Here is a 25,597-nt window from a genome sequence, read left to right on the forward strand (position 1 = left end):
TCGTTTGAAAAGGCACTTGTTTATTGTTGGAGAGCATGTATTTATTTCATGCCTCCACAGATTGTGGGTAAGGGCAGAGCCGGCTTGGTTGGCGTAATTAGAGAGGTGGGGAGGGAGCTAGAGAGAGAGAGAGAGAGAGAGAGAGAGATTCACGGAGAGCTGCTCTTCTCAGATACTTCTTAGTCCTATGTGCTCTTGAAGAGCCCTTTAACATACTCTCACTAACACACCCTCCCACTCAGCTGTAAAATATTGGCACACAGGCAGGGACACCTGTCTAGTCTAGTTTAATTAGACTGATATGCAACAGTGTATCATAAATAATAGAAGCATGTCACACACACTCATTTAAGATTTTAACCTCAGCATACCCTCTTTCCTTTTGCTTTTTTTTTCACTTTCCTCTTCCTGTCGGCCTTGGAGATCCCTCTGATTTGGCCCCCGCTAATAGGGGGTCTGCTCTTCCTGTTCAGGTTTACCAGTCAGGGAGGGAACACCATCTCACCACCCAGTCACACCAACACTGGCACACACAAACATCTCAATTACAGCTTCAAAGGTTACATGTGCAAATGTACAAATGCACACAGATGTAACTTGTGAAACCTTTTTGTTCTGCTGGGACTTTTTCAGGTTGATGTTATTCAGGGTGATGTTTTGGTTCCTGTACCTTTCCTGTCAGGACTTTCATTTGTCATGCCTATGAATAAACCTTGCTGCCTCAGAAAGGTGCCCACTGAGGTTTTACATGAAAACTCAAATACAGTTTATCAACACAACAACCATAGGCCAAAAAAAATTCCATGTAGCTAAATTTGTCCAAAAATCCTCCCAAAATGACACAAAAATAAATAAACAAGTTTCGAACAAGCAGAGAGAAACCTAAAAACGAATCAGGACTGAGCACTGAAGTGACCCTGCATGAAAGCCATAAACAGAGCTTTTTCTTGAGTTTCTGATGAGTAAAAACGTTGTGCTCTCTCCACCCCGATGATAGGTTAGAGCAGTTGCATACTCCTGGTCAGGGGTGGTATGGCATATTCTCATCAGTCACGTTCACCATGGCTACGGTGAGGCCGGGCCTATTTTAGATGTTGGTGGTTTGCGGCCATCTCAACAAGGAAATATCTACCCTGTGGTATAGGGAGCTTCTTTAAGACACTTGGAACTTGATGTTTGAACCTATTCTGGAACCAGAGTCTTTCCTGTTGGTTACATTTACACACATTCATCCTACATGTGTGTAATGCTGAGGGTAAGGTTGTGTAAAGGACCTTTGGCCTATCAGAGAAGAGAGGTGTAAAACCTAAAATGGACAAAGTCTAATAAGTATTTAACATTAATTCATTCATTCTTTCGGCTCAAGCAGCGTCACAGATGTCAACAAGAAAGTACAAAAGCATATATCAAAATGTAGAATCAGCGGAGGAAGCCAGCTCCTCTGGATTACTGGAGGATTACACAGACAATTAAATCACTATCTAATAAACTAACATTTTATATACATCTCTATATGAAAGAAAGAGACATGCAGGGAAGGAGAACATAGAAGGAGGGAGGTAGAGAGGGAAGCAGGGAGGGATATATGGAGAAGGAGGGAAGAAGGGAGGATTGACTGAGGAGAGCCTTTAGTAGACACACTCCTTCACTCAGTCACTCTCCCCTTGTCAGTGACGTCCACCACTGCACATTTGCTGCCTGCCAGGTGAGTGAGAACTTTCACCTTACCTTCTCCATTCACATCATTCATCTTTGTAAACATTAAAATTGAATTTAGCCATCTATTTTTTTTTACCTTCCAAATACATCTTAGTGTAGCAGGTGTTTTAAAGGATGGCATGGCTGCTATGGATTGTTTTACAAGCAAACTACAAGTTTCCAAACATTTGCAATGTTTTTTTTCTAGTTTTTTAAAACTTCATGAGGATTAGTGTGGTTTATTCTGGAGAGCCTGTTTACTTGTTGGTTAAAACTCTTACATTTAATCATAGTGTAAGACAAATATCTGGTGTTGCCTGTGCTGTGTGTGTAGTCCTGTGGACTCCTGTGATTCTGTGTTTCACTGTCTGACTTTTCTGTGACACTTGTTAACCTCCAGTTGAAACCTACCCTTGTGTTTCTGTCTGGTTACTTAGCCTTGGGGGAAGTTTATGCACGTGGATTGCTATACAAAAGTCTATAATTATACGCCTGTGTTTGACATGAATGAGAGCCATTCATTTTATGTATTTTGGCTTTCATTGCATCACTGTGAGGCTGAATGTTGCAGCAAGGACTCAAATCAATGCGGGAGCACAAAAACAACGTGTAGACTGTATCCCTGATTATCAACAGATAAGGTACCACTGTAGCTGAGCCTGTATTTTGAAGCAGACTACATAAACTATTTCGTCCAGAGGATGTCACCGTTGGTCTGTTTAATATTTAGGCCTCCTGTTCGCTTGTTTTGGCTTTTTAACTTGTGTAGAATGAACAATTACACACAGTATTTTAACTTTTCATATAATTTCCGCGGGTTTTAAATGTTTAACATTTTCTTAGAAATGGAGGGTTTAACATAAATGAACTATAAAAAACCTTTATCCGCAGACCTCCTCCTCCTCCTCCTGTCTGTCACGATGGCCCGCACCTTCTGCTTCAGCTTCCTCCTCCTCCTCCTCGCTCTGCTGTCTCTCTCCCATCCTGCTCGCGCGGAGCCTCGGCGGACCACCTCCTCTCAGCGCAGAGCTCCACGCGCGCCAGCCGCTAAAGTGCGACTGGCGGGCAACTTTGCGCGAGAACCGCACGAAGGCCGCGTGGAGGTGCTGCACAACAACACCTGGGGGACTGTCTGCGACGATGAAGTGGATATCAAACTGGCCAATGTGGTCTGCCGAGAGCTGGGTTTCCAGAGCGGCATAACGTGGGCTCACAGCGCAAAATATGGAGAAGGAGCGGGTGAGAGCACCTCCTGCACACAGTCACAGACACATTCAACTTCACCAGAGCCATGTGTAATTGAATCGATTGCACCTGTGCTTTCCCTGCAAGTCCTGAAAAGGCCGATTGAATTTTCACAAGAAACTATACCTCCACCTGATTTCTACTAGTGGCCACACTATTGAACTATTGATACTATCCAATATTAAATATCATAGGATAGATATACACTTATTACAATTAGAGGCCTTAGACTCAGTGAAGCACTGCACCAGTATATCCTAACCTGTCTCCACGCTACAGTGCTCCTGGCCCACAACTCAAATGCATGGCTTCTTAAAAAGACCACCAATTAAGAACTCCAAAATAAGTAACATCATAAAGTGACAAAGATAACTTGTTGTGGGTCTGGAGTCTACGTCTCGTTAAGGTCGCCTGGCAGGGCGGCAGAGCAAATATATGAGCCAAAAAGGAGCATTTGTTTTAGAATAATGACAGGCATTCGCTTGCCAGAGTTGTGCAACACTTGCCGTGGTTTATGGACATTCTTTACAGCTGCTTTTAAATCCAAATTAAAGAGGTTGAGTGGATTCAGGGAGCAGGATCTACAGCACCCTGCCTTGTAAAATACTGTGTATCTACTGCTGAACACACCGCTAAGGTGGCAACCCCTAAATTAGCGTGCCTGTAAAAAGTCAAGTGTAAGGTGTAAAGGGAACTGATTGGGGTTGTTGTGCCGATGCCATGCCCAGTCTGTCTGTTGAACAATCAGTGAAAATCTCCATAAATGAGTTATGATTTATTCTTTCACAAGGTCCAATTTGGATGGATAATGTACGGTGCGATGGTTCTGAGAAGTCCCTGAAGGACTGCAAACACAACGGTTGGGGGGTGAATGACTGCAAACACTCTGAAGACCTGGGGGTTGTGTGCACACCTGAGCGCCGGCTGAGTCAACAAACCAGCAGAGGCTACACCACCATGTCTAGGCCTCATGGCAGCCCTGCACCTCAATGGCAGGGTCCTGTGGACACCCACAGGCATCCTGGATACGGATATTATGGAAATGGACATCCATACGAAATCCCCAGGTTCCATAGAAACCACCACTACCAGGTACAGCAGTGTATGTCCGGGACATTACTCTGTTACTCTGCTAAAAAAATGTGCAATATTAAATGTAAGGTGCCTCTTTCTAAAGCGTCACAGCAAGGTGCGAATTGAAGAGGTCCGTCTTCGTCCCATCCTCATGGCTACCAAGAAAAAGAGCCTCATCACAGAAGGTGTAGTGGAAGTGAAGCATGCTGGGAGATGGAGACAAGTTTGTGACCTGGGTTGGAGCCTCAATAGCAGCCGGGTTGTGTGCGGGATGCTTGGTTTTCCAGAAGCTACTCAGCACAATGTCAAAACCTACAAGTGAGTATGACTCTTTCTGGTAGCTGCACCAGGAGCATCACAGTTCACTGTTATGAACTCAGGTTACTAGACTACAAACACTTGACTGCTACTGGGGTTCAAAAGGGCAACATCCAATACCATTCGTCCCATTGTTAAATGAATAAAAACACATCCTGAAGAATAAAAAAACAGCAGTGGCATCATGTTTAGAGCTACTTTAAGTAAAGGGCTTGTGCTGAGCTTATCTTTCTTCCCCAGCCACTTCTCCCCTGTGTCCCCCTGTACATCCCTCCCCCCTTCCTAAGCCTCAGGATGATGATAAAGGGATCCCTGTCCCCTTTCTACTGCCCTTTCTCCACACCTCTCTCTAGGCAAATCACCTCTGCACACCTCATTGCCTCTCTCCCACTCTCTCTCCCTCTGATGCTATCTGCAGCCTGCAGCTCTCAGACAAACAGCCCACTTTAACTTTAAGATTCCCATGCTGGGATGTAATATCACTGCTGATTGTGCTCTAACTGTCCCATCGATACCTTGTGTGAGTCAGAAGTAGCTATTGGGGAGCAGGATGAAAGTCTGCGTGGATTGACTTGTCTTATTGGCAGGGTAGTCTCTGCAGGGTTGAGTCAGGTATAAGTTCCTGCACTTTAACACACTACTCCTACAACACGCTGCCCATGTGTATGTTGTATGATTGCCTAAGTATCATTCAAGTCAGGTAGCCTAAGAATTTCCTAAACAAATATGATTAAACTAAAAAAAAACTAAAATATAAAGTCCAAACATTTTGTCCTGATTCAACATATTATAATCATCATTTGCCTAATTATGTAATAATATAATAATAAAAAAGAGCCAACGGCCATTAGCATAACTTAGCATAAAGATAGGAATTGTTTCATGCTAAGCTAAGCCAAAGGCAACAAGAAACAAGGTAGCGTGCAACTTTTTATCTAAATCTTGAATTAAAAGCTTAAAGTGACGAGGCTCGCTGCCAGTCCAAGCTTATTCTAACGGTATACAAACTTAGCTTGCAGTGGTGCATGATGCTAGTGGCAGGGACAGGCCAGGGGGGGCCTTAAGCGGAGGCTAATGCATGTCAAGAGGTCCGTGCTATGCAAAACGTGAACGCTAGTGGGCTAGGTCTTATTAATCCTGATCTTCTGTGATTTCGTACCCTAAAGCTTTAGCCTTTGTTGAGTTCACTATTTCATTTACTGACAAATATGTTAGACGTGAACATAAATATATGTATATATATATACCCCTTTAGGCTTTGTACTTAGGTGTCTTTTTTCGGCACACATTTACATTTCCCCTCTGCCTGCTGAAAAAAAAATACTGATTTTTGGGAAGGTTCCGTTCTCAAACCACAGGAGGACCACACGTTAGCACAGAATTACTCCATTGCTATTATTACAAGAATGAATACTGTCTGACCATCAGTGGAAGGGGGACCCAGTTGGATTGAGCTGCTGGACAGCTGCCGGCTATAGGTGATTCACAGTTTAGCTATTCCTTCCCTGTCTTGGCTGGGGTTATTCTGACTCAACTGGCGACAGACCACAACATCTGCTCTGTGCTGTAGGTGCTAGATTCCTTCTGCTACTGAAAGGTTGTAACTGCTGACAGAGAAATGTATTAGTTCTATAGACTTTCTAACTTTTATTGACTGTATACACTGTCCCTGTTAAAGCACACTCACTTCTGCATTGCCCTTGAATTAAGCTATCTGAGTGGAACTCTGTTATTTGGAACACAGTGAAGCTATAACTGGATTCTTCTATTGGAGGAGGGAATCATCAGGCATCATATCTTCAGTGATAAAAAGCTGAGCTGTCATTGAACTGCCTGACCTGACTCTATACAGGATCATTTGTTAGAGACAGCTTCCCTGCATTCCAGGTTCAATGCTTTACAGGCATCTGCTCAATTTTCTATTGCAGTTTAGATTTGACAGTACAGATGCAAAGAAGTAGAGATGAGCAGCACTAAATAAGACAGGAAATAGATGAGTAGCTTTTGTATGGCTGCAACAAAAGAGAGCTGGCTGCTCACCAAGAAGCAGACGGAGGACAAGGCTGCTGTAGCCTGAAGGGCTGGGATTGAAACCTTGAGAGAATCTGCTGTTTAAAGATGTTTTTTAAACCCTCCTCAGAGGTTGAAGAAAAGAAATGTTAAGACTCCTGCTCTTTTAATCTGTAACCAAAGCCACAACAAAGTGCACAATGCAGTTTATCTAAATGTACAGTGGGAAGCTGAACATATGCCATTATTCTCATTTTTTATTGTGTGAGTAAATTATAAGGCTCTGGCATGGAAGTGGCTGTGACTGGATACATCTTGGTCTGCCTGTCCTGGGTATGACCTGGTGTTTTGCTGATCTTGAGCTGGTCTGTACCATGATGATGTGTTTGTTTCTAAATGTGTACCTGTTTTCTGTCCAAACAGATACATATTTGTTGACTCTTAATATGTGTTCTGTGGCTTTAGAGTTGTTTAAGGGGTTTATACCTCAGTGTCTTTGCTGCCTGGGACATACTCGATGTCATTTTACAGTATTTGGTTTTCGGAAAAGCTGGGTGGGTTGTTTTTTTTCTCCTGAGTAAAGGATTGCCCTTTTGGGTTGACTGAAGTAATGATTGTGTTTGAGACAAGATGTTAAGTATTCATGTAATGCCTTTCCATTTTTTACCAGTTGCCAAATAGCTCTGGAGTGTGCTATATAGTTTGACTAAATTTAGTAAAGACACCCCCACACCTCTCTTTTTTTCTGCAAGACTCTCAGTCCATTCTTAGAAATTCTGAATCCTGCCATGTCTCTCAGCTCCATGTGTCTCTTGGATGAAACTCTGAAGATGCTGTAATTACAAGTTGGTCAGAACCAAAGCTCTCCAGGGTTTTTGCTGAGAGTGAAAAAAACACCCCCAATTATAACTGTGTGTGAGAGAGAGAGAGAGAGAAAGAGTAAGATGGGGTTGGCAAAGAAGGAGGAAGAGTGTAACATGAAGGGGGGGATGAAGGGTAGGAATGTGAGTCAGACGAGCCAGGTTTTTGCTTGCTCGTGTGAAATATGGCCAATTACAGCTGGATTTTGCAGCGCTGCCCGCAGTGTCAGCAGCTGTCTGTCTTCCTCTGTCACCATAGTGATTTGGGGACTTAACTAGCATTTTATGTTTAATTACGTTTCAGCTTACCATCATGAGGGTATCATTTTTCGGCTTCTGGGTGACATTTTATGTGACCAAATCTGGGTTTCCTGTCTGATGTCTGTGTGATCTTCGTCAATGACCGTCTCTCTAATTTGTTTCCCATCTTTTAATTTCCGTGTGCATGCCTCAGGCTGTTTTTTGTAACAGTCTGTGGAAGCTGGCCTTGGAGTTAAATCAGTTCATCGTAGTCTTTGTGGAAATATCTTACTGCTACTTAAAAAGCAAGATTCTTACTTAACAATTTTACTTAATATTTTATATTGGCATAACTATATCTTTGTTCATGTTCCTCGTCACCAGATGTTTTTAAAATTAAAATGAAATTATCAACAGATGATGAAGAATTAACCACAGACGTCTTGTTTAAAACGTCTGTGTACCGTGTTGAGAGATAATAACCCCAAGATAGTTCCTGATTTCTCTTGATTTGTAATGGAATAATATTTTTAAGCATCTTCACACTACCTGTCCTGAGTTTTGACAAAGAGTGGAAGTGGAACGAGCTGAAGCATCACAAAACATAAATTATTCACAGGTATTACCCTTTGAAAATGTCTTCCAGAACCTAGTTTGTTGATTGCTTTGCTGCATGAGGTTTACAGTGAGCAAGATCTCTGTGATGACAAGTCGTGGCATCACCTTGTGATTAGACATATTCAGGTATAATAGAAAAGATATTTCAGAACTGATGAGACAACATAAATCTATAGAACTTTAAATTTAAAAAAACTGTTTTAACATGACGTCAGCAGACCTAGAAATAAAGTCAATGAGCAGTGTGAGGTTGATGAAACCCAAACAATGGTGTAATGCTTGCACTTACCAGGTGGGTCTCCCTGCAATTAACTTCTGTTCTCTTGGCTGCACAACAAGCGCTGGATACAGTTTGCTGATGAATGCTGTGGAGGTGAAAAACAAAAGAAGTGCGTTCATAAAATAAGTCACTATTCATAAGAAAGATTATTTAACAATAGCATTTATAAATTGAAATACTCTCAAACACAACAAACGGTGCTGTAATTGAGTCAAATGAAAGACCTGATGGCCTCATTTATAGCCTGTGTGTGTAGTAGTCCTTTTGGTTTCTGAAGAGGGAGCATGGTTAGGTGATTTGTCTGTGGTGAGGTCACAAATAAGTCACAGACATGTTTGGCTGATGGGAAAATGTGTGTGTGTGTGTGTGCTCCCTACTGTCTATCCCTTGGTGCTGCAGAGCCACATGGCAGACACATTTAAGACATTTTACAAGTGTAATTTAAGACACTGTAAAGAGCAAGTGTTAAATTTCTATACAACAAGCCAGCCGCATTTTACAGCAGGTCTCATGACATCACACATGGCTTTGTTTAGTGTCGTGCACAGGATTTAAAATGATGAGTTATTGGGGTGTTTCTTCCTCATCAAGTCACAGGTTTGATATAGTTTTGAAAGGATTGCATTTCCATTCTAAAACTGTTTTAATGAGTGATTGTTTATATATTTAGTGTAAGAGTGAGGAGGTCTCCTTGCCCACTAACAACGTACACACAACATCAGGAAACAAGTTATTATGTGATTCCGGAAAGTGTGCAGTCAGCATGAGCCCATGACTTCATGCAACCCCTCAACATAACATCATATAACTAACAAAGATTCTCTTGATTCCAACATCCTCAGTTTGTTTGTAAGGTCTGTGACTTTACGGGAATGTCAGGAGTTTCATGTCAGAAATCCAAATATTGACCCATATTAACTTTCATATAAATATCCGTAGACATGTTTGTTTCTTTAAAACGGAAAAGGCTCTGAAATCAGCATTCATGTATGCATCAGTCAACCTTTCTTCAATGTCTGGGCAGTGGAAAAAAACAGTTCCTTTATGTGTAAGTGTGTTAAACAGGTGTTTTGATTAAAGCCAGCTGTATGTGTGGGAATGTGACAACACAACAAAAAGGCTTTTTATCCTGGATGAAGATTTTAGGCACGTTAGTCTGTAAAACTACGAGTAGCTGATTGTTTCATTGTTTGATTGTTAGCGTATGATTGCTGGGCGGAACGATTGTGAATGTCAGTGATGGTGCATGCACTCTGCAGTGGTTGGAGGAGGTCATGGCATACTTTGTGTAGCATGTCTGCTCTTTGTGTCTGCCAGGAGAACAACAGAAGGCTTTCCTCTGCACGTCTCTCCCAAATCTGCCAGCCTCTTTGGTGCATAAATCTCTGCTTGGATCTTGGACACTGAGCGTAGAGTATTGCCAGTGTTTTTGTTTGTGTATGGTGCTTGGTCAAACCCTGTTTTCCCAGAAATGTAGTACATCACTGATGTTGAATGTCATGTTTTTTTTCCCCTTTGGACCGCGTGTGGCTTTGGAGGTCAACAGCATAGTTCAAAATATCTTGTGCTGTTTTTTTAATAGCCTTTTAAAGGTCTAGCATCTAGTGTTGTGTATGTGTGTGTGTACACATTTACATTATATTGCACAAAGCAATCTAAGGGTCTACGTTTGGTAATGTAAACGAATCTTATATTTGATAAAATTACAAAGCACATTCCTGTTGACCCCTTCTTTATACTTAAATATGGGGTAACATGCTGTTTACTTACTGTTTATACTGTAGGAGCTATAAAGCAACAAAAACAGATGGAAAAGTAAAGTTCCTGAAAGTGGACAAGAACACCACATTCTTCTTAAGTCACTGCCATCAGTATGCCTAACGCTCAGCACAACGCCACATGCACAGCTCACTGTGGTTTTATATACAGAAGTTATATTTGGAGTTGTATGATTCATTGTGAAGTACAACAGTAGACTACTTCTCTCGTAAATGAGTCTGTGTGCGTGTGCTACTGCTGTTAGCCATGGTTAACTACTCATTGAAAGAGAATAGAGCCTATAGAGCTAACATCTATTTTTTTCTCTGCTCTTTTTCAGGAAAATATGGGACACCAAAGTTGCAGATCCATCAACAAGGTAAGAAAAGATACCAATGTCCATTTCTTAGTGAGAATTTAGCCATTACATAACAACATCAGATGCAGGCATGGGAATAAATTGAATGTCATTAAGAGAGTGTTCACACTTATAAATAAAGAAGACAAAGTGCCAGAAAAACTCCAGTTCCTCAAATAGCCACTTGAGGCTCATAAACTTCTGTATTAAAATGTTTGCACACCAAGGTTCAGATGGCACCATTCACACATGCTCAAATGACCAGAGAAGTCACACCAGAGTTTTTGACCAAACCTGCAGAACACATCCTTAAAGCCCTCCATTCAAATCTTTTAGAATACACCATATTGTCAAAACCTTGCTTTCTCCTCTTTCTAGATTAAGTTTGATGGCTAAAAAGAAGGGATTCTGGGTAGAAAAAGTTCACTGTCTGGGCACTGAAAACAGCCTGTCAGAGTGTCATGCGCAGCTGTCAATCCCCCGGAGTCCCACCCCCTGTAAGAACAGCAGACATGCAGTGGTCAAGTGTGTTCCAGGACCTCAGTTTGCTCGCATTTCCTCAGGAAGACCCCAGGCACCTTATCCAGTTGTGGTAAGATGAAAAGAGTTATGTCTATACACAATCATACTGTGTGTGCATAAATTGAGTTACATCCCTTTTGCTGCCCTGTACAGCCTGTGCGCCTGAAGGCTGGACCCAGACTGGGTGAGGGTCGGGTAGAAGTACTCCGAGATGGGAAATGGGGGACTATCGTAGATCATATGTGGGACAGAACTGCAGCCAGTGTGGTGTGCAGAGAACTGGGCTTTGGAACCGCCAAGGATGCCCTGCATGGAGCCTTTATGGGTCAAGGTAAGCGAAGGAGAGCTGCTGCTGCACTGAAAATGTCTGTATTTAATCTGGTTGTTTTGAGTCTGCAATTTAGATGCTTGAATGTGTTTATCCCACATCATGGTGTTCCAGAGAAGACAGGGAGGCTTTTCCAGTCGTTTGCTTATCTGTTGCTTATCTTAGACGGCGCACCCGTCTGCCCTGACAGATCAGATAATGTGTGGGCATGTGTGTCTGTGTGTCTGTCTGTGTATGTTACCCCGTGAAGCTGCAAATGTGTTGATTGCAGTATCTGCAGCTGTGATTATGCGAGTCCCATGCCAGGGCTACCAGCTGCCCAAACACCATACACATGTGCACACACACTCACTCACAGACAAAATGAAACACTATAAGCCGTGGTGGTTTATGTTGGCATTTACCAACTAAAGCCAAATACATAATCTTTCTTGATTCAAGCAAGCTTTTCATTCACTGACTGAGTGCTGTGGTCTTTTTCCTTCAATTTCAAATGTCCAGCTTTGATGACACACACACACTCACTCACAGATTAAGTCTGTATCCAGCTGTGCCAGTGGTGTCTCCACCCTTATGAGATGTGAGAACGGCTTCACCATGCCTCATGTTAGGGTGTAGTCTCTAATCATGCTGATGGAGATGAAATGTGGGATCATATTCTGCTGGTTTAGCTATGCAACTGATCACACAAAACATATTTTTATATATGATGGATCAGTCTCGTTTACCTTTTCACTTTTTGAAGTGGGATTTCTGTAGATGATGCCATCTCTAATTTTTATCAGAGCTAAAACTGGTTTAGTTAGAGCAGCCTTCATGTCATCTGGTTTTAATCAGACGACCACATTTTTTGATTTAACCCCCAAAATAAATTTTTGTATGTGGCACAGTCTGTATATCTTTCATTGTTAATTTTATTTCACAAAATTGGCCTCAATAAGATAGATAGACAAATATTTGCTCTCTTACTGTGTCTTTTTGCTCCTGCCTTGTTTCCATACACTGTTTCTGCCTGGCTCTACACTGCCCCTTTTTTTGGCTTGCCAATGACCAGAGCAAGAAGCTCTACAATGATGAGGGACTTTCTCGAATACATAGGTAGGACAAGAGGATAAAAAAGGAGGTTCATTCTGATGAGGCAGAACAAAGTAATGTGCTGGTATTTAAGCAGAAACCTACATGTCAGCATCATGCTTGTTTCTTTGTAAATTAGTAAAAAAAGAGCCTTAAAACAGTTTTCATCAAATACTGGTAGATGTGTTAATAATAACAATTGTACATGAGCAACTGAAATAGTTGTTTTACAAGTAGCTGGAGACGCGCCTGTATATGAATGTATCTTCTTGTCTTTGTTGTTTGATTGTGTGGTTAACAGGGGCCCATAAACACACTTAAACACACACAGTATACTACTACTCTCCCTTTTCTGTCTGCCTTACTTACTCAGGCACTGCAGGTTGCCTGAACTTCAAAGTCATCTTATAGCTTCCTTTCTATAACGTGAAGCCTGTTGAACATATTACTGTGACATATAATTTTCCATGTGCTCGAAGGCTGTATAAACACAGGCCTGTATGTCACTGAAAAAGGCCTAATTAGACTCTTTGAAGGAACATGGACAGACACACTCAGTAACGTCAAATACAGGTGAAAACACATACAACAAAAAATCCTCAGTGTGTAGCAATAGGACCACAGGATGAATGTGGTCTCACCCGAGAGATTTGTTGAAACACTTGCACATATGCAGCTATGTGCATGATATGGGAACACTATTTGGATCCCAGCTGTCCTCTTCCATCTGCACCCAGACATGCTTATTCACAAAGTTAAGGTAATAATTTGACACTGAACAGTGCAAAACATGCAACAGTGCAATTTTGTCCTTGTGCCGTTTGTGTAGCTCTGAAGGCAGTGTGCACGGGTTGGGTTAAGTTTTCCCTTAAATGATTGCTGCTTAGAAACAGATCTGATGACAGCACATTTTTGGTAGAGACACAGAGAGATGGAAAGAAAAACACTACACATGTTTTAATGTGCCAAAAGAGTGTAATTTCAGAGAGGAGGAGAACTGGGTTTCCCTTGTAACCACTAACCAACTATTTGAGCTATACCCAACAAGCATGTGACTGATGTTACTCTGTTTCCATCCCTTAAAGTCAAATTTCTAATCTTTCCAAATGATCAGTGGCATCTGCCAATTCTAATTACACAGTAATCAGACTCAACCTGTTTCTTGTAAATACTACATTTAAGATGCTAAATTTATGCTTCATTATTACACTCATACATGCTGTATGCTGGAGTTCGCATAGTTGAATGTGAGGGAGAATGAAAGTGAAGACTCCATCTGCCAACGCTCAACTCCCATCATCATTGCATTTATCATCACCATCAGTGAGTAAAATTACAGGGACAATGTTTCTATTTCCTTTCTTGACCAACATTGTTATTTTACTGTGTAATTTTGCCCATGAAGTATAGTGTACTATGCATACATAACAGAGTAAAACACCCTGGATGCCTGTGTGTATTTGTGTGTGTATTTGTGTGTGTGTGTGTGTGTGTGGCCAGTTTCTTGAAATTTATTTTGGGTTTTGTGGATTTCCCAAAGGAAGGTTTAAATTTAGCATGTCACCGTTCATTTTGAGAAACCTTTGAGTTTGGCCCCATGTCTGTCTTGATAAGTTAAACAGTGGAACTAGTTTGTGGCATTTAGCATGTAGATAGAGACGGAAGTGGCTCAGATGTGTCTTTTTCAAACATGAAACATGAACCCAGGCATGGTGACCAATATGGACGCAGGCCTACAATCTACCAAAACCAACACAGAGACAGATTGGGTTAGGCTGCAATCTGCTCCTGACTATCTTCCTTTTTTTGGGTTTTTTTCTCTTTCCCACAGTTTTTGTGGTGTTGGTTGTGTTTATTTCAATGCTACCTCATTTCCAAATTTGCAGTTTTTGCCTTTTGTTTTAAGAAAACACTGAAGCCATAGTTGGTTCCGTGTTTTTATATCCAGCCATCATTATGGCAGCAGCTGTTTACCTTCACAACATCCTAGGCCTCTTTTTCTCCATCATTTTCTATGCTGTGTAAAAGATTATCTAAACAACAAACATATAGTAGTGAAAGTTGTATTTTGTTTGGCATTGGTTGCTCACCCAGGTGGGTGGACTACACACATTGTTGTTGTTATGCCCAAAGCAACAGAATGGTGGTAATGGGGTATGACAGATGCCCGAAGCAGATGTTGGTGCTAAGGAGCATTATGTCATGAGAGATAGGAACTTCTCTTTCTTGGTTTGGTGCTCAAGTAGAGAATGCTTATGCATACACAACACAGAGTATAGAGCCTCAGTGCGTGTGTGTGTGTGCTGCTTTTCTTGATAGCATCTACAAATGCCATTAGGCTGATGCTGGGTGGCCTCAGACAGTCACAAGAAATGCTGCCTTTCAGTTAAGTCCATTTTTGTTATATATCTTCCCTCCTCTCTTTTCAGGCACTGGACCTATTCATATAAACAGCGTACAATGTATGGGATCAGAGCGCTCCATCCTGGATTGCTACTTCCAGGAAGTTCAACCATGGACATTCAAACACAGCCAGGATGCATCAGTACGCTGTAACGTTCCCAAAACTGGCACGGAGAACACGGTATACCACAGCATCATCAGACGTCGCATTCAGATTGACTGATAATGCTTGACTAATCTCTCAAAAATAATGCATTTACAGGTGCGGCTTGCAGGTGGCAGAGTCCCATCAGAAGGACGTGTGGAGGTGCTGATGGAGGTTGGGGGTCGTAAGCGGTGGGGCTCAGTCTGCAGTGAGAACTGGGGCATCAACGAGGCCATGGTGGTTTGCAGACAGCTCGGCCTGGGCTTTGCAGCCAGTGCTCATCAGGTAACAACCTCCCTGAACAACACTACATAACAGCATGTTATTTTGAACTCTAATTGTAGTGCCACCAACTTTTCTGGTCAGCAGTGTCTAAAAAACAAGCCATCCCTCCCACTTTTACACCAATCAGTGTAATTTTGAAAAAGTTAGACTAGAGCAGCGAAAGACATCATTTCTCCAAGATCTGTCAAAATCTCATCAGCAGTGTCTGAAGTATTGATGGCTGAATGAAATGAACACATAGAGACCAATCCATAGTCACAGCCCCTGTATTCACTGCAGTGGACAATGAGCTATGATAATGCTCGCTGACAGTCCTCTGCCCATACCGTCTTTTGACAGGAGACCTGGTACTGGTCCGGTGACCCAAATGCAGCCGATTTGATTCTCAGCGGAACTCACTGCGTGGGCACAGAGCTCTCAATTCAACAGTGTCGTCGCAACAACCACGTTCACTGTCCTCGTGGAGGTGGAACTAAAGCCGCCGGGGTCAGCTGTTCAGACAGTAAGCTTAGCCTGCAGCTGCTCATCTTCTCCTCTTATTAAAAACTTAACAGCTCATGTTACACACTTCTCTCACCTGCCTCAGCTGCACCTGACCTGGTTGTGGACGCCCATCTGGTCCAGGAGACAGCCTACCTAGAAGACCGACCCCTCCACCTTCTGACGTGCGCCAACGAGGAGAACTGTCTATCCTCATCTGCTGCCAGGATGAACTGGCCTTACGGGCACAGACGCCTGCTGCGCTTCTCCTCCCGCATCATGAACCTGGGTCGCTCCGATTTCAGACCCAAAGCAAGCAAAGAGAACTGGATATGGCACCAGTGTCACAGGTAAGGCATCCCTGAGCAATTAACAGAAGTGCTTTATTGCTTTTTGCAATGGAACAGTTTAAACACTCTATATGTGGGGTGCTGTGGTTGCACTTGTGGTCGCGCTAAGTGTCAGGGGTGGGCGGGAAAGCTGTGGTTAATGGTGTCCTGAATACAGGTAAGCGGTGGTTATTCTGACAAACATCTGTTCTCCGTGCATTAATGCTCCCTCCACATTAAGTAATATGAGTTATATTTAATTTAATTGCATACAATTGCTGACAGGAATGAAAAGCTGAAGTGTGATTTCTGTGCTTGGAGACATATAGTTCTACAAGGTCAGGCAACTTGGTCATTAGACATAGAAAGACTCTGTGTCTGTCGCTGGGCCACTGCTGTTTTATCCATTAGTTGTAATCAAATAAACATTGTTTTCAAGTCATGATGAGAGAAGTGAGTAGCCCACAGTGTTGACTGTATGTCCACATACCAGTAATGTATGTGTGGCCTTAAACAGTGTCGTCATTTCTCCAGATTCATTAGCTGACTTGCAGCTTATGTCTTGGGACATGACGGTTGAACCAGCCATGTTACCACAGGTCACATGTAATACAGAGCACAGGGGGAGCCCACCTCAGTTTATTACACCATATCAGAGCTATCGACGTGAGTTTCAAAGACCTCCATTCACTTAGAATGAGTAAACAGCTCAACCAAGCTGAGGCTAAAACAAGCTTCTGTGAGAGGTGTTACGGTGACACCCATACTCATGTTCAAGCAGTGAGGTCATTAGGATACCAGTCATAGGGAGCCAGTGTTCAGTTAGTGTAAAAGCACACACTCATAGACCAGCACACACACACACACTCTCACCTGGACTTTCCCTTTCTGTCTCCCAGGCACTACCACAGCATTGAGGTGTTCACGCATTACGACCTGCTGACTCTGAATGGCACGAGGGTTGCAGAGGGACACAAGGCCAGTTTCTGTCTAGAGGACACGTATTGCCCTGATGGTAATGTTCAGCACTATTCATGAACCCAACTGAAAATCCTCTTGCTCATTACTGACAGGAAATTAATATCAATATTTCAACTACAGCTATTCAGATTTTTGCTTTGTGGTTAATGTATTAGATCGCTGCTGTTGTTGTTTGTTCACTGTCCATTTACTTGTGACATCATGGATGAAATAGCTCATATGAAAAAGGCAGCATTCATACAGAGAGCAGTCTGGCACAATTCAGGCTCAGCTAAAGACTCTTCAAATTAACAAGGAGTGCCGAACATTAAATGAGCTTTGATGTCATGATTGATAATGTTGCTGGTGTGTGTGTGTGTGTTAGGAGTTCAGAAGAGGTTCTCCTGCTACAACATGGGTGATCAAGGCATTTCTGTGGGCTGCTGGGATACATATCGCCATGACATTGACTGTCAGTGGGTTGACGTGACAGATGTACGGCCGGGAGACTACATCTTTCAGGTCAGAGGCCACTGTTTTAAGACTCTTTTTGCATTTGTGTTACAAAAATAACACAAATGCAGTATCCACAGGTGTGTTTTCTTTAGCTCCACTTTATAAAGATGGTGGCTGGTCACCACAGACCCCCAGTATGTAGCACTGCAAAAGAACTTTAAATACTTCAGTGGATCAAAGGTTGAGTCATTGTGTTGTTTCCTCTTTTTTTAACTTGTTTATTTGACTAATCTTCAAAGACATGAACACTCCTGTATTAGTAATAGTTGTGAGCTGTACAGCCAATCAGGCCTTGTTTGTACTTATTCTGGTAAGCTAAGCTAACTGACTGCTTGCTGCTATTTTAGTTTAGCATACAGGTATCAGACAAATCTTTACATGTAGCATTCAGTCAGATTCCTAAGGTGCACTCCCTGTGGCTGGCTGAGGTTTCTATTTCAGTAAACCCTGCTGACCTTCCTCATCACAGTCATCACCTCAACCATTCCTCTGTCATTTCTTTGTCATTGTGTCACAAGTCATTGTGGCCTCTAGACTAAAACACATCAAGGACTCCATCTCTTATTATCCTCCATTTCCACTTCAGACTTCTGATCCCAACATGGTATGCAGGAGACTTCAGAACTTAGCGTGCTGCCAATTACCTCCTGACTAAGAGACTGGTTTCAGTGGAAGCCACTGTTTTATAATTATTGCTGTTAACCAGTTTGTCTGAGGTCACACTCAGTCTTTGTAATTAACACATTCTCTCCTCTCTATTGGGGTTGGATTTATTTAATCTGCTCATAATAGACATGTCACACACACACACACACACACATATACAAAGGCATGTGCAGACTGAATGTATTTTAGGCATGTAGAGTGGAGTGTAATTATAAAGTGGTACATTGCTAGAGCACAGCGAAAAGAGGGAATGAATGATAGGGGACAGAAACTGAGTTAAGATAAATGACAGAAAGAAATGTGGAAGTTGCTGAGGTTTAAAAGGTCAGTGTCACTTGAGGCCAGCGTTAACAGAACAAATGTAACTGAGAGGAATGAGAAAGGGAAAAAGAAAAACACAAAGTAAGTGGAGCAGTAAGCTTGTTACTCACCAAGGCTGCAGAATAGAAAAAAACAACTTTTTACAGCAGCTCTCCTTCTCCTCCTAGCTTTCATTTATCTAGTAAAGTGCAGATGATGCCTGACTTTTCTGATCCTAAGCTTCACAGTAAGATTCAGCAGGCCTGCCCTGAACCACCCAGTGCTAATGAAACACACCAATTACCCAAATTAACCATTGCCTCCCTTTAGTCAAACAGCACCTAGTCCCCCCTTCCATTAGGAACGGCTAATTTGCCACCAAGGAATTCCTTCTGCCCCGTTTTTATTTTTATAGCCACTTTCCCACTGAGCGATGCATTCTGCCGCTGAACCTGCCCCATGCACTTGGGTCCAACACTGTAATTTACACTGAAAAATTAAGAGACAGCTTTTGTGCATTCAGTGTGTTTTTTAACATTCTCTCCCCTTTTCTTAGCGTAATTTTACTTCGTTCCCTCCGAAGCTGTTTGTAACCTGTACTTAAAGTGGGTGTAGCAGTTTACAGAGCAGCTATTAGAGTAAATGGCTTCTCAGTATTATCACCAGACCAGATTAAGAGAATGGTTGTATCAGCAGTTACAGAGCTGCTCTGCAAATGACAGACTATTAGTAGCGTGTATGGAGGCACTCAGAATAAGACTGATTTCAGACACATAAACATTTTATGCATAACTGCTCCGTTGCAACAGACTTCAAATTCAAGCTAATTCAGGCCTTATAATTGCAGATTTCTCCATCACTCGGCTGCACGATGGTACATATATTCACAAACCTCCCCAAAGGCATAAGTGACAGAGCCTCTGATGTAGTGAAGTCAATCTTTTCTGTGGGCACAAGAGCCTTTGTTACATGTTTTTGTACAAGTTATAAAAACTTTTTTTTTACAATGGGCTTCCCTTCTACCAGAAGATCTTCCAGTATGAGTAAATGCATGTGTTTTTTAGTTCATACCAAGCAAATGTTACTCCACAGAAGTCCATGTGAGAGCACTGCGTGTTGTATTTATCTTTACAAATAGGACTACTGTATGGAAAAGTCATCCCACAGGGCTTTTTATAGATGAGAAACAGATTGACTATAAAAACAATACCAGCCACGAGTGCTGTTTAATAACAGGGCCTCTAACAATTTAATCATCCAACTGCTCTTTATTTAAAATGGCTTTCCCAGCGTGTAGAGTGAAGACTTTTTTTGTGTGATGCAGTCGTAGATTAACATGAGTCAAGGAGAGGTCATTCATGATTATGGTATTTTGCAGGTGGAAGTCAACCCCTCCATGGACATGGCTGAGTCTGACTTCATGAACAATGTCATGAGGTGTCGGTGCAAATATGATGGCCACAGAGCTTACATGTACGGGTGTCACGCAGGTGAGGAAGTACAGGAGTGAAGCCATCTTATTTTTTTTATCTCCATGTTTTGTTTCTCCTCACATATGACTGTAAACATTCATTTCCTCACTTTACAGGAGACGCATACAGTGCAGAGATTGAAGACCTGTTTGAGCACCAGAGGCAAATCACTAACAACTTTGTGTAGCCCATCCCAGGGTCCAGTACGAAGGCCTACCAGTGGGGCTCAGAGACTACTCAGGGTGAGGTCGATGGCCCCCCAGCCGTTGGGACCTTGGGGACCCAGGATAACAGAGAACACGCAACATGGCGCCTGCTCATCTCCTTGGCAGATGTGGATAAAATCTTCACAAACACATCTTATCAAAGCAGCGACCATTGCAGAGACTCTATTCTCCATCTCAGACAGCCAATGACAAACAGGAGTGGAAGAGGTGCCAGACTGGGTTTTTATTTTGTTTTTGTTTGTTTTTTTACTGTCTTTATATAATAATAATAATTTTGGATTCAGATTCAAATTGCAATTACAATAGGGCCTTTGCACCACTCGATGCTCTGGCCCTAACTATACTGATTTTGGTGAATGTGGACTACTAACATAAATTTGACTTATATATGAAAGACAACAGGGGGGCTGGTGCTGTGTGAAGATATGAAAATCTGAGAAAATTTGATTTATTTCCACAAATTGTTAATTGAAACTCCTGATGGTGCTTTTGCATTCCTTCAATATTGGTGCTCTTTAACAATACTGTATGCTGTTATATTAACCTCACTGTGTTTCAGGTGCTCTACAGAACATATTGAGAAGCTTTCTTAATCAATTACTTAATTATTGCTTTGGTTTTAACAATTAAGAATCGATAGGAAGAGATCAATTATTTTTATGGAAAAAAAGCACTTTATCTTTTAAACATCAGTATTGTAGAGTCGCCCCAATTCCTTTTCAATTCGTTGCCAAATTTACTGGTTAGGGATAAAAAAATGACTTTATTGTGTTTTACATATCAGAAAGTGAACTATAAGGTTTGTGTTTAGTTTTAATATTCAATGTGCTATTTATGCTGTATGTTATTACTTTATTTATTCATGGGTTTCACACTAACATGGCATGCTCAGTAAAGATTTTGTTAGCTTGCATTAAATAAAAGAAAGCATATTTTTTCCAACATAAATAGCCAGGCAGAAACAGGACATATTATAAGAGTGACCCCATGAAGTAGCTGAATAATAGTTGATTTATTTTAGATATTAAAACAACTGTAACTGTACAGTTCTTCTCCTCCAGCCTCTCTGATGGGAGGAAAAACTGGTCTGACAAAACCACAGTATTGTGGTAGGCAGGCAGGGTTTTGAAAGCATATAAAAAGCCTTTTAATTACGTCTGTTTGGTTAGACTTATGGTTAAGATTGAGACTATAGCATGTGCTTTATAAAGAAATGCCATGGAATTGTTACTTATGGAATCACGGAACAAGAGCAAGAATCTGGATTTCCATCTTTACTCACACTATAAGAAAGAAAGAAAGAAAGAAAGAAAGAAAGAAAGAAAGAAAGAAAGAAAGAAAGAAAGAAAGAAAGAAAGAAAGAAAGAAAGAAAGAAAGAAAGAAAGAAAGAAAGAAAGAAAGAAAGAAAGAAAGAAAGAAAGAAAGAAAGAAAGAGGAAGTTAAAGAAGGAAAATGGATGAAGTTTGGAGAAAGACTTATGCAGACATGCAGTTTTTACTACCAAAGTGGCCTTTTTGCAGGAGACCACAAGCTGGCATTTTCTGCTCCCCAACGAGAACAACATGTTTGTCTGGGAGGAAAAAAATAAACTCCTCTATTCACGATTCAACACAGTAAACAGTAGCCTTATTTTAACTAAAGCTAGGCCTGCAAAAATATACCGCCTCTCTCTACACTTTGCTGAATGAGTACATTTTTTCGATGATATAACTCCATTTTTTTCTTTACAACATGGAGCACACGTTGATGATTTTGTTGTACCCTTTAATGTGTTTGATGTGTTAGGCTTACTGTTGTAGCAGTTAAACCTGTTAAGGTTTTCTAATGGACAGATTCCAGGACATGTTGTAGAAGGGACGCGTCACTCATAAAGTCAACTGTAGACTTAATTTCTTTAGCAGATTGCCTTCATCCTCACCAGGGCCTTCATGATTTGGACTCTACAGAGGAGGCTTGGAACCTTTTATGTTTGTGCACACCTGTTGTTTTGTGCTCATGTACAGTAGATTTTTACATATTACCATGGCCTGGTCTGTGTGTTATTTAAAGTTATATGCCAGTCCATAGCTTATGTTGGTTCATATTCATATTATTACTGTATGAGTACTCATGTTATAGGCATAACATTGGGTTTGCTTTCTATGGCCAGTTGTGCTTTAAGTTTTTGCTGAGAGTGTGATCTACGTGGTGCTTATCTACAGTCATATACATACAAAGCTGTGCTCTCAGGGACATTGACCTCATCTAAAGAGTAAACCATAACATTTCATATGATGTGATTTAGTTTGTGTTTAGCTGTGATGCATACATGACGACACCAAATGAACTGGAGCTCTTTTTTTTTCTCTGTTACAGTCTGTACCCACATGTTTATGTTACACACTCAAAATGTAAGGTATGAGGGTGATAAGCTCTTTTCCTTGAGAAAAGTGAGGATAACTGTGGAGAAACACTGGCTGAGTCAGAGGCAAATTTCTGTTAAAGAACAAATCATGATCCATTCATTCATCATTACTGTGAATCAATAAACCTTCATCACATACTAAGCTGTCCGCTGCTTCCTGCCTTCTTTTTTTGCTGTTAATGCATGACGCTGCAGAATAGTTGTAAAGGAGAGAGCATGTTTCCTCTTCAGGAAGAAAAGCAGTGCTGTGTTATGGTATCTATGTGATTTGTCCAAGGTTTAATACACTTAAAATCTGCTTTCCCGTAAAATGACTAAACTGCTCAAATAAAACCCTTTCAAAGCTATTACATTTACTTAATCCTTCACAAATACCGCCTCTCATGGGAACCAAGAAATCACCAGTAACAAAAATACACAAAAGTTGTCCAAGAATTAATGACTAAATTCAAACATATCAAATGTGGTGGAGGTGGGTGGAGTAATCAGCTATGTCTGGAAAGAATTTTTTTTTTCTCCTAACAAAAGCCTGATTTGATGACAGCTAACAAATCCACCCAGAAAGAAAACAGCGGAGCTGTGAAGTGGTCACTCACTGGGATGAAACAGCTGCTGCGCAAACAGGAAAGGAATACTTAAAAGTGGAGCACCTGAGTTCATGTAGGGCACTCACACACATTCAGAATCCTTTCATAGGCTTTCAAAGCATCAAATGCTCATGCACACATAGAGCAAGCATACATTAGCTTGGCCTATATGCGTTTTTCAAATGTTTTCTGATTGATTTAGTTTCACTTGCTTTCTGTAATCATGTCACTTTCTTGGAACAGATTGAAATTATCTCATCATGCTGGCAGCCACTGTACTAGTGTCTAGAACGTGCCCTAAGAGAATAAGTCAGAACTTGATTACATCTGTAGAATGTCTCATTCTTGTTTAGCATGAACGTGTGCGGACTAAAACCATTAAGATGAAACCCAAGCAAATAACTATCAAGATGAATCAGGAAAGGAGAGTAGAGGCAATATGGGCTCACTCCATTCACACACACACACACACAGCCGTGCAGTTCTCATTTTATCCTCACAGGCCTGCTTCCTGTTTGCAGCACGTGTTTTTATTCGGGGGCCCCCCTGCCACCCCACCCTGACCCGACAGGGACCACAGACAACTCCACAACGGAGACTGTGTGCGCTCTCTGAATGACAGACCTGTCCATGCAAGTAGCCCCCCCCCCCCCCCACCAACACACATACAAACACACACCACCACCACCACCAACCCCCCGTCACACACACTCATACAAACAAGTGGACTGCATAACACGTTTTGCCGTCATCTCTTTTGGAGGCAGTGTACCATGGTTTATAGGGCAGACAGACGTAAGATGGCGTAAGATTTTTCTGATCAAACTTCAGATTACTGAGCAGGAATGTCTACGCTGAGAGGCACGTGGCAGCCTCGCTGTTTATCACGTTTAGGGAGATGAGCTGCTGCTCATTAGTGTTTTCTTTATGATTGATTTACCTGTTTTCATTAAGTGTAAAGTGTGTGTGTGCTTATGAATCATGTGCAGACCACCTGACATACAGGCCCTGGCTCATCACCTGGGATTGTTCATATTTACTGGTAAGGAGCGGCATCCTTGAATAATGAATGCATTTGCATAATTGTCCCATCCTATTGAGGGAAAAACACATTATGAGACACACTCAATTTCTGTGTCAGGCCCATTGAGACTAAATGAATAGGCAGTGTTATATAATGACTTACAGGAGCAGAGAGAATGCCTTTTCTTAGGTGCTTCTAAAATCTCATCTAGCTCTCCGTGTGCTTACTGTATCCTAACATCATGCATAAATGAATTTGTCTTTAGATGCTTGTGTGTCCCTATGCACGTACATATCCCCAACCCCTCCTCTCCTCACCCCAATCCTCTTCTCTCCTCTCCCCGAGTAGAGATTTACTGCAAAACAGCCCTGTGAGAGAGTACACATGCTCTGCCCAGTCTCTGTACTGCACCCTGACAATTACTGCTATATATACCACTCCAAATGAGAGCCATGAACCAGCGTGATTATAGGGTGGAGCAGAGGCAAAGAGGGATAGGGGGGAAAAGTAAGTTGAGAGAGAAGGGGAGAGAGAGAGAGACGAAGAGGCGGAAAGAAGACGGGCGACAGGCAGCACAATTGGAAGTGACTGAAGTCTGCACTAAATTGTATTGTGCATTTTTTCCAGACATTACAGTGAAAATGACAAAATTAAAGTAAGGGAGGTGAGGAAGATCAGATTAAAGCGATGAGAGGCATGCAGGGATGGAGCAGCATCTTCTGGACTTCTTTAAATGGAACAAGTAGATATAACGACCTGTCTGCATGCTTCCCCAGAGTAAATTACACAGAAGAACTACAGAGAACTGTGCTATGTGTAGCAGGTTCCAGTGGTATTTACTATAGAAGTGCTGCCCTCTTCTGGAAAACCAGATAAGTGTAATATGACCAACAACCTGAAAATGAAAGAGAACACTGTGCAGATAACTGTGCAGGTACAAACTGATGTAATTAAACAGGAGAAAGATGCCTGCAAGCCTGAAAAGAAGAATGTTTGACACAAACAGCCTGGACTAGAAACAGTCTCTACACCTCTTTTCTATCCATCTTTTGCTTTCCCAGTGGCTGTTCGGCACTGAGCATATCACCCCAGCTGAGTGACAGCCTGCTGTCAGTGTCAGGGCTGCCCCAAGAGGTCAACTCAGTCAGTCTGTCTACAAACATCATGCCTCCTAAAAAAGAGGCATCTAAAGAAAGACAGGAATGATGTCACAGCATAAAATCCTCACATGTGATGTATTGAACTGCTGCATGTTTCAGAGTTCAGGTCCTGGTGATGAGCCATTTACTAAGTAGACCAATCTAACTTATGGGGTCATAAGACTGTGAGAAAAAAGTGGTGAACTGAGATGTGTTGAGTAGAGAGATTGCTGTTCTTTTAATCCCCGCTCCATGTGCTGAAACCATCCCTATGGG

The 25,597-nt window shown here is 41.8% G+C and overlaps 1 protein-coding gene across 1 annotated transcript; it reads left to right on the plus strand.

The window, feature by feature from the left end:
• Positions 1-1,676: 1,676 nt before the first annotated feature.
• Positions 1,677-20,783, plus strand: loxl4 (lysyl oxidase-like 4). The gene is made up of 15 exons (XM_028424078.1): positions 1,677-1,705; positions 2,590-2,937; positions 3,734-4,035; positions 4,121-4,335; positions 10,442-10,480; positions 10,838-11,051; positions 11,135-11,312; positions 14,813-14,967; positions 15,049-15,216; positions 15,556-15,718; positions 15,803-16,046; positions 16,925-17,040; positions 17,371-17,507; positions 19,846-19,957; positions 20,056-20,783. Exons 2-15 carry the CDS (start codon positions 2,619-2,621, stop codon positions 20,124-20,126), a joined length of 2,433 nt encoding a protein of 810 aa, XP_028279879.1. The 5' UTR covers positions 1,677-1,705; positions 2,590-2,618; the 3' UTR covers positions 20,127-20,783.
• The last annotated feature ends 4,814 nt before the right edge of the window (positions 20,784-25,597 follow it).

This window comes from Parambassis ranga, chromosome 15 (genome assembly GCF_900634625.1).
Source record: "Parambassis ranga chromosome 15, fParRan2.1, whole genome shotgun sequence".
Classification (NCBI taxonomy): Eukaryota; Metazoa; Chordata; class Actinopteri; family Ambassidae; genus Parambassis; species Parambassis ranga.

Bases quoted from the DNA above. Each gene is read 5' to 3' on its own strand.
- loxl4 (XM_028424078.1), top strand. From the start codon at position 2,619: ATGGCCCGCACCTTCTGCTTCAGCTTCCTCCTCCTCCTCCTCGCTCTG. The intron at 2,938-3,733 runs GTGAGAGCACCT...TTCTTTCACAAG, and splicing joins AAAATATGGAGAAGGAGCGG to GTCCAATTTGGATGGATAAT. The intron at 14,968-15,048 runs GTATACCACAGC...ATGCATTTACAG, and splicing joins AAACTGGCACGGAGAACACG to GTGCGGCTTGCAGGTGGCAG.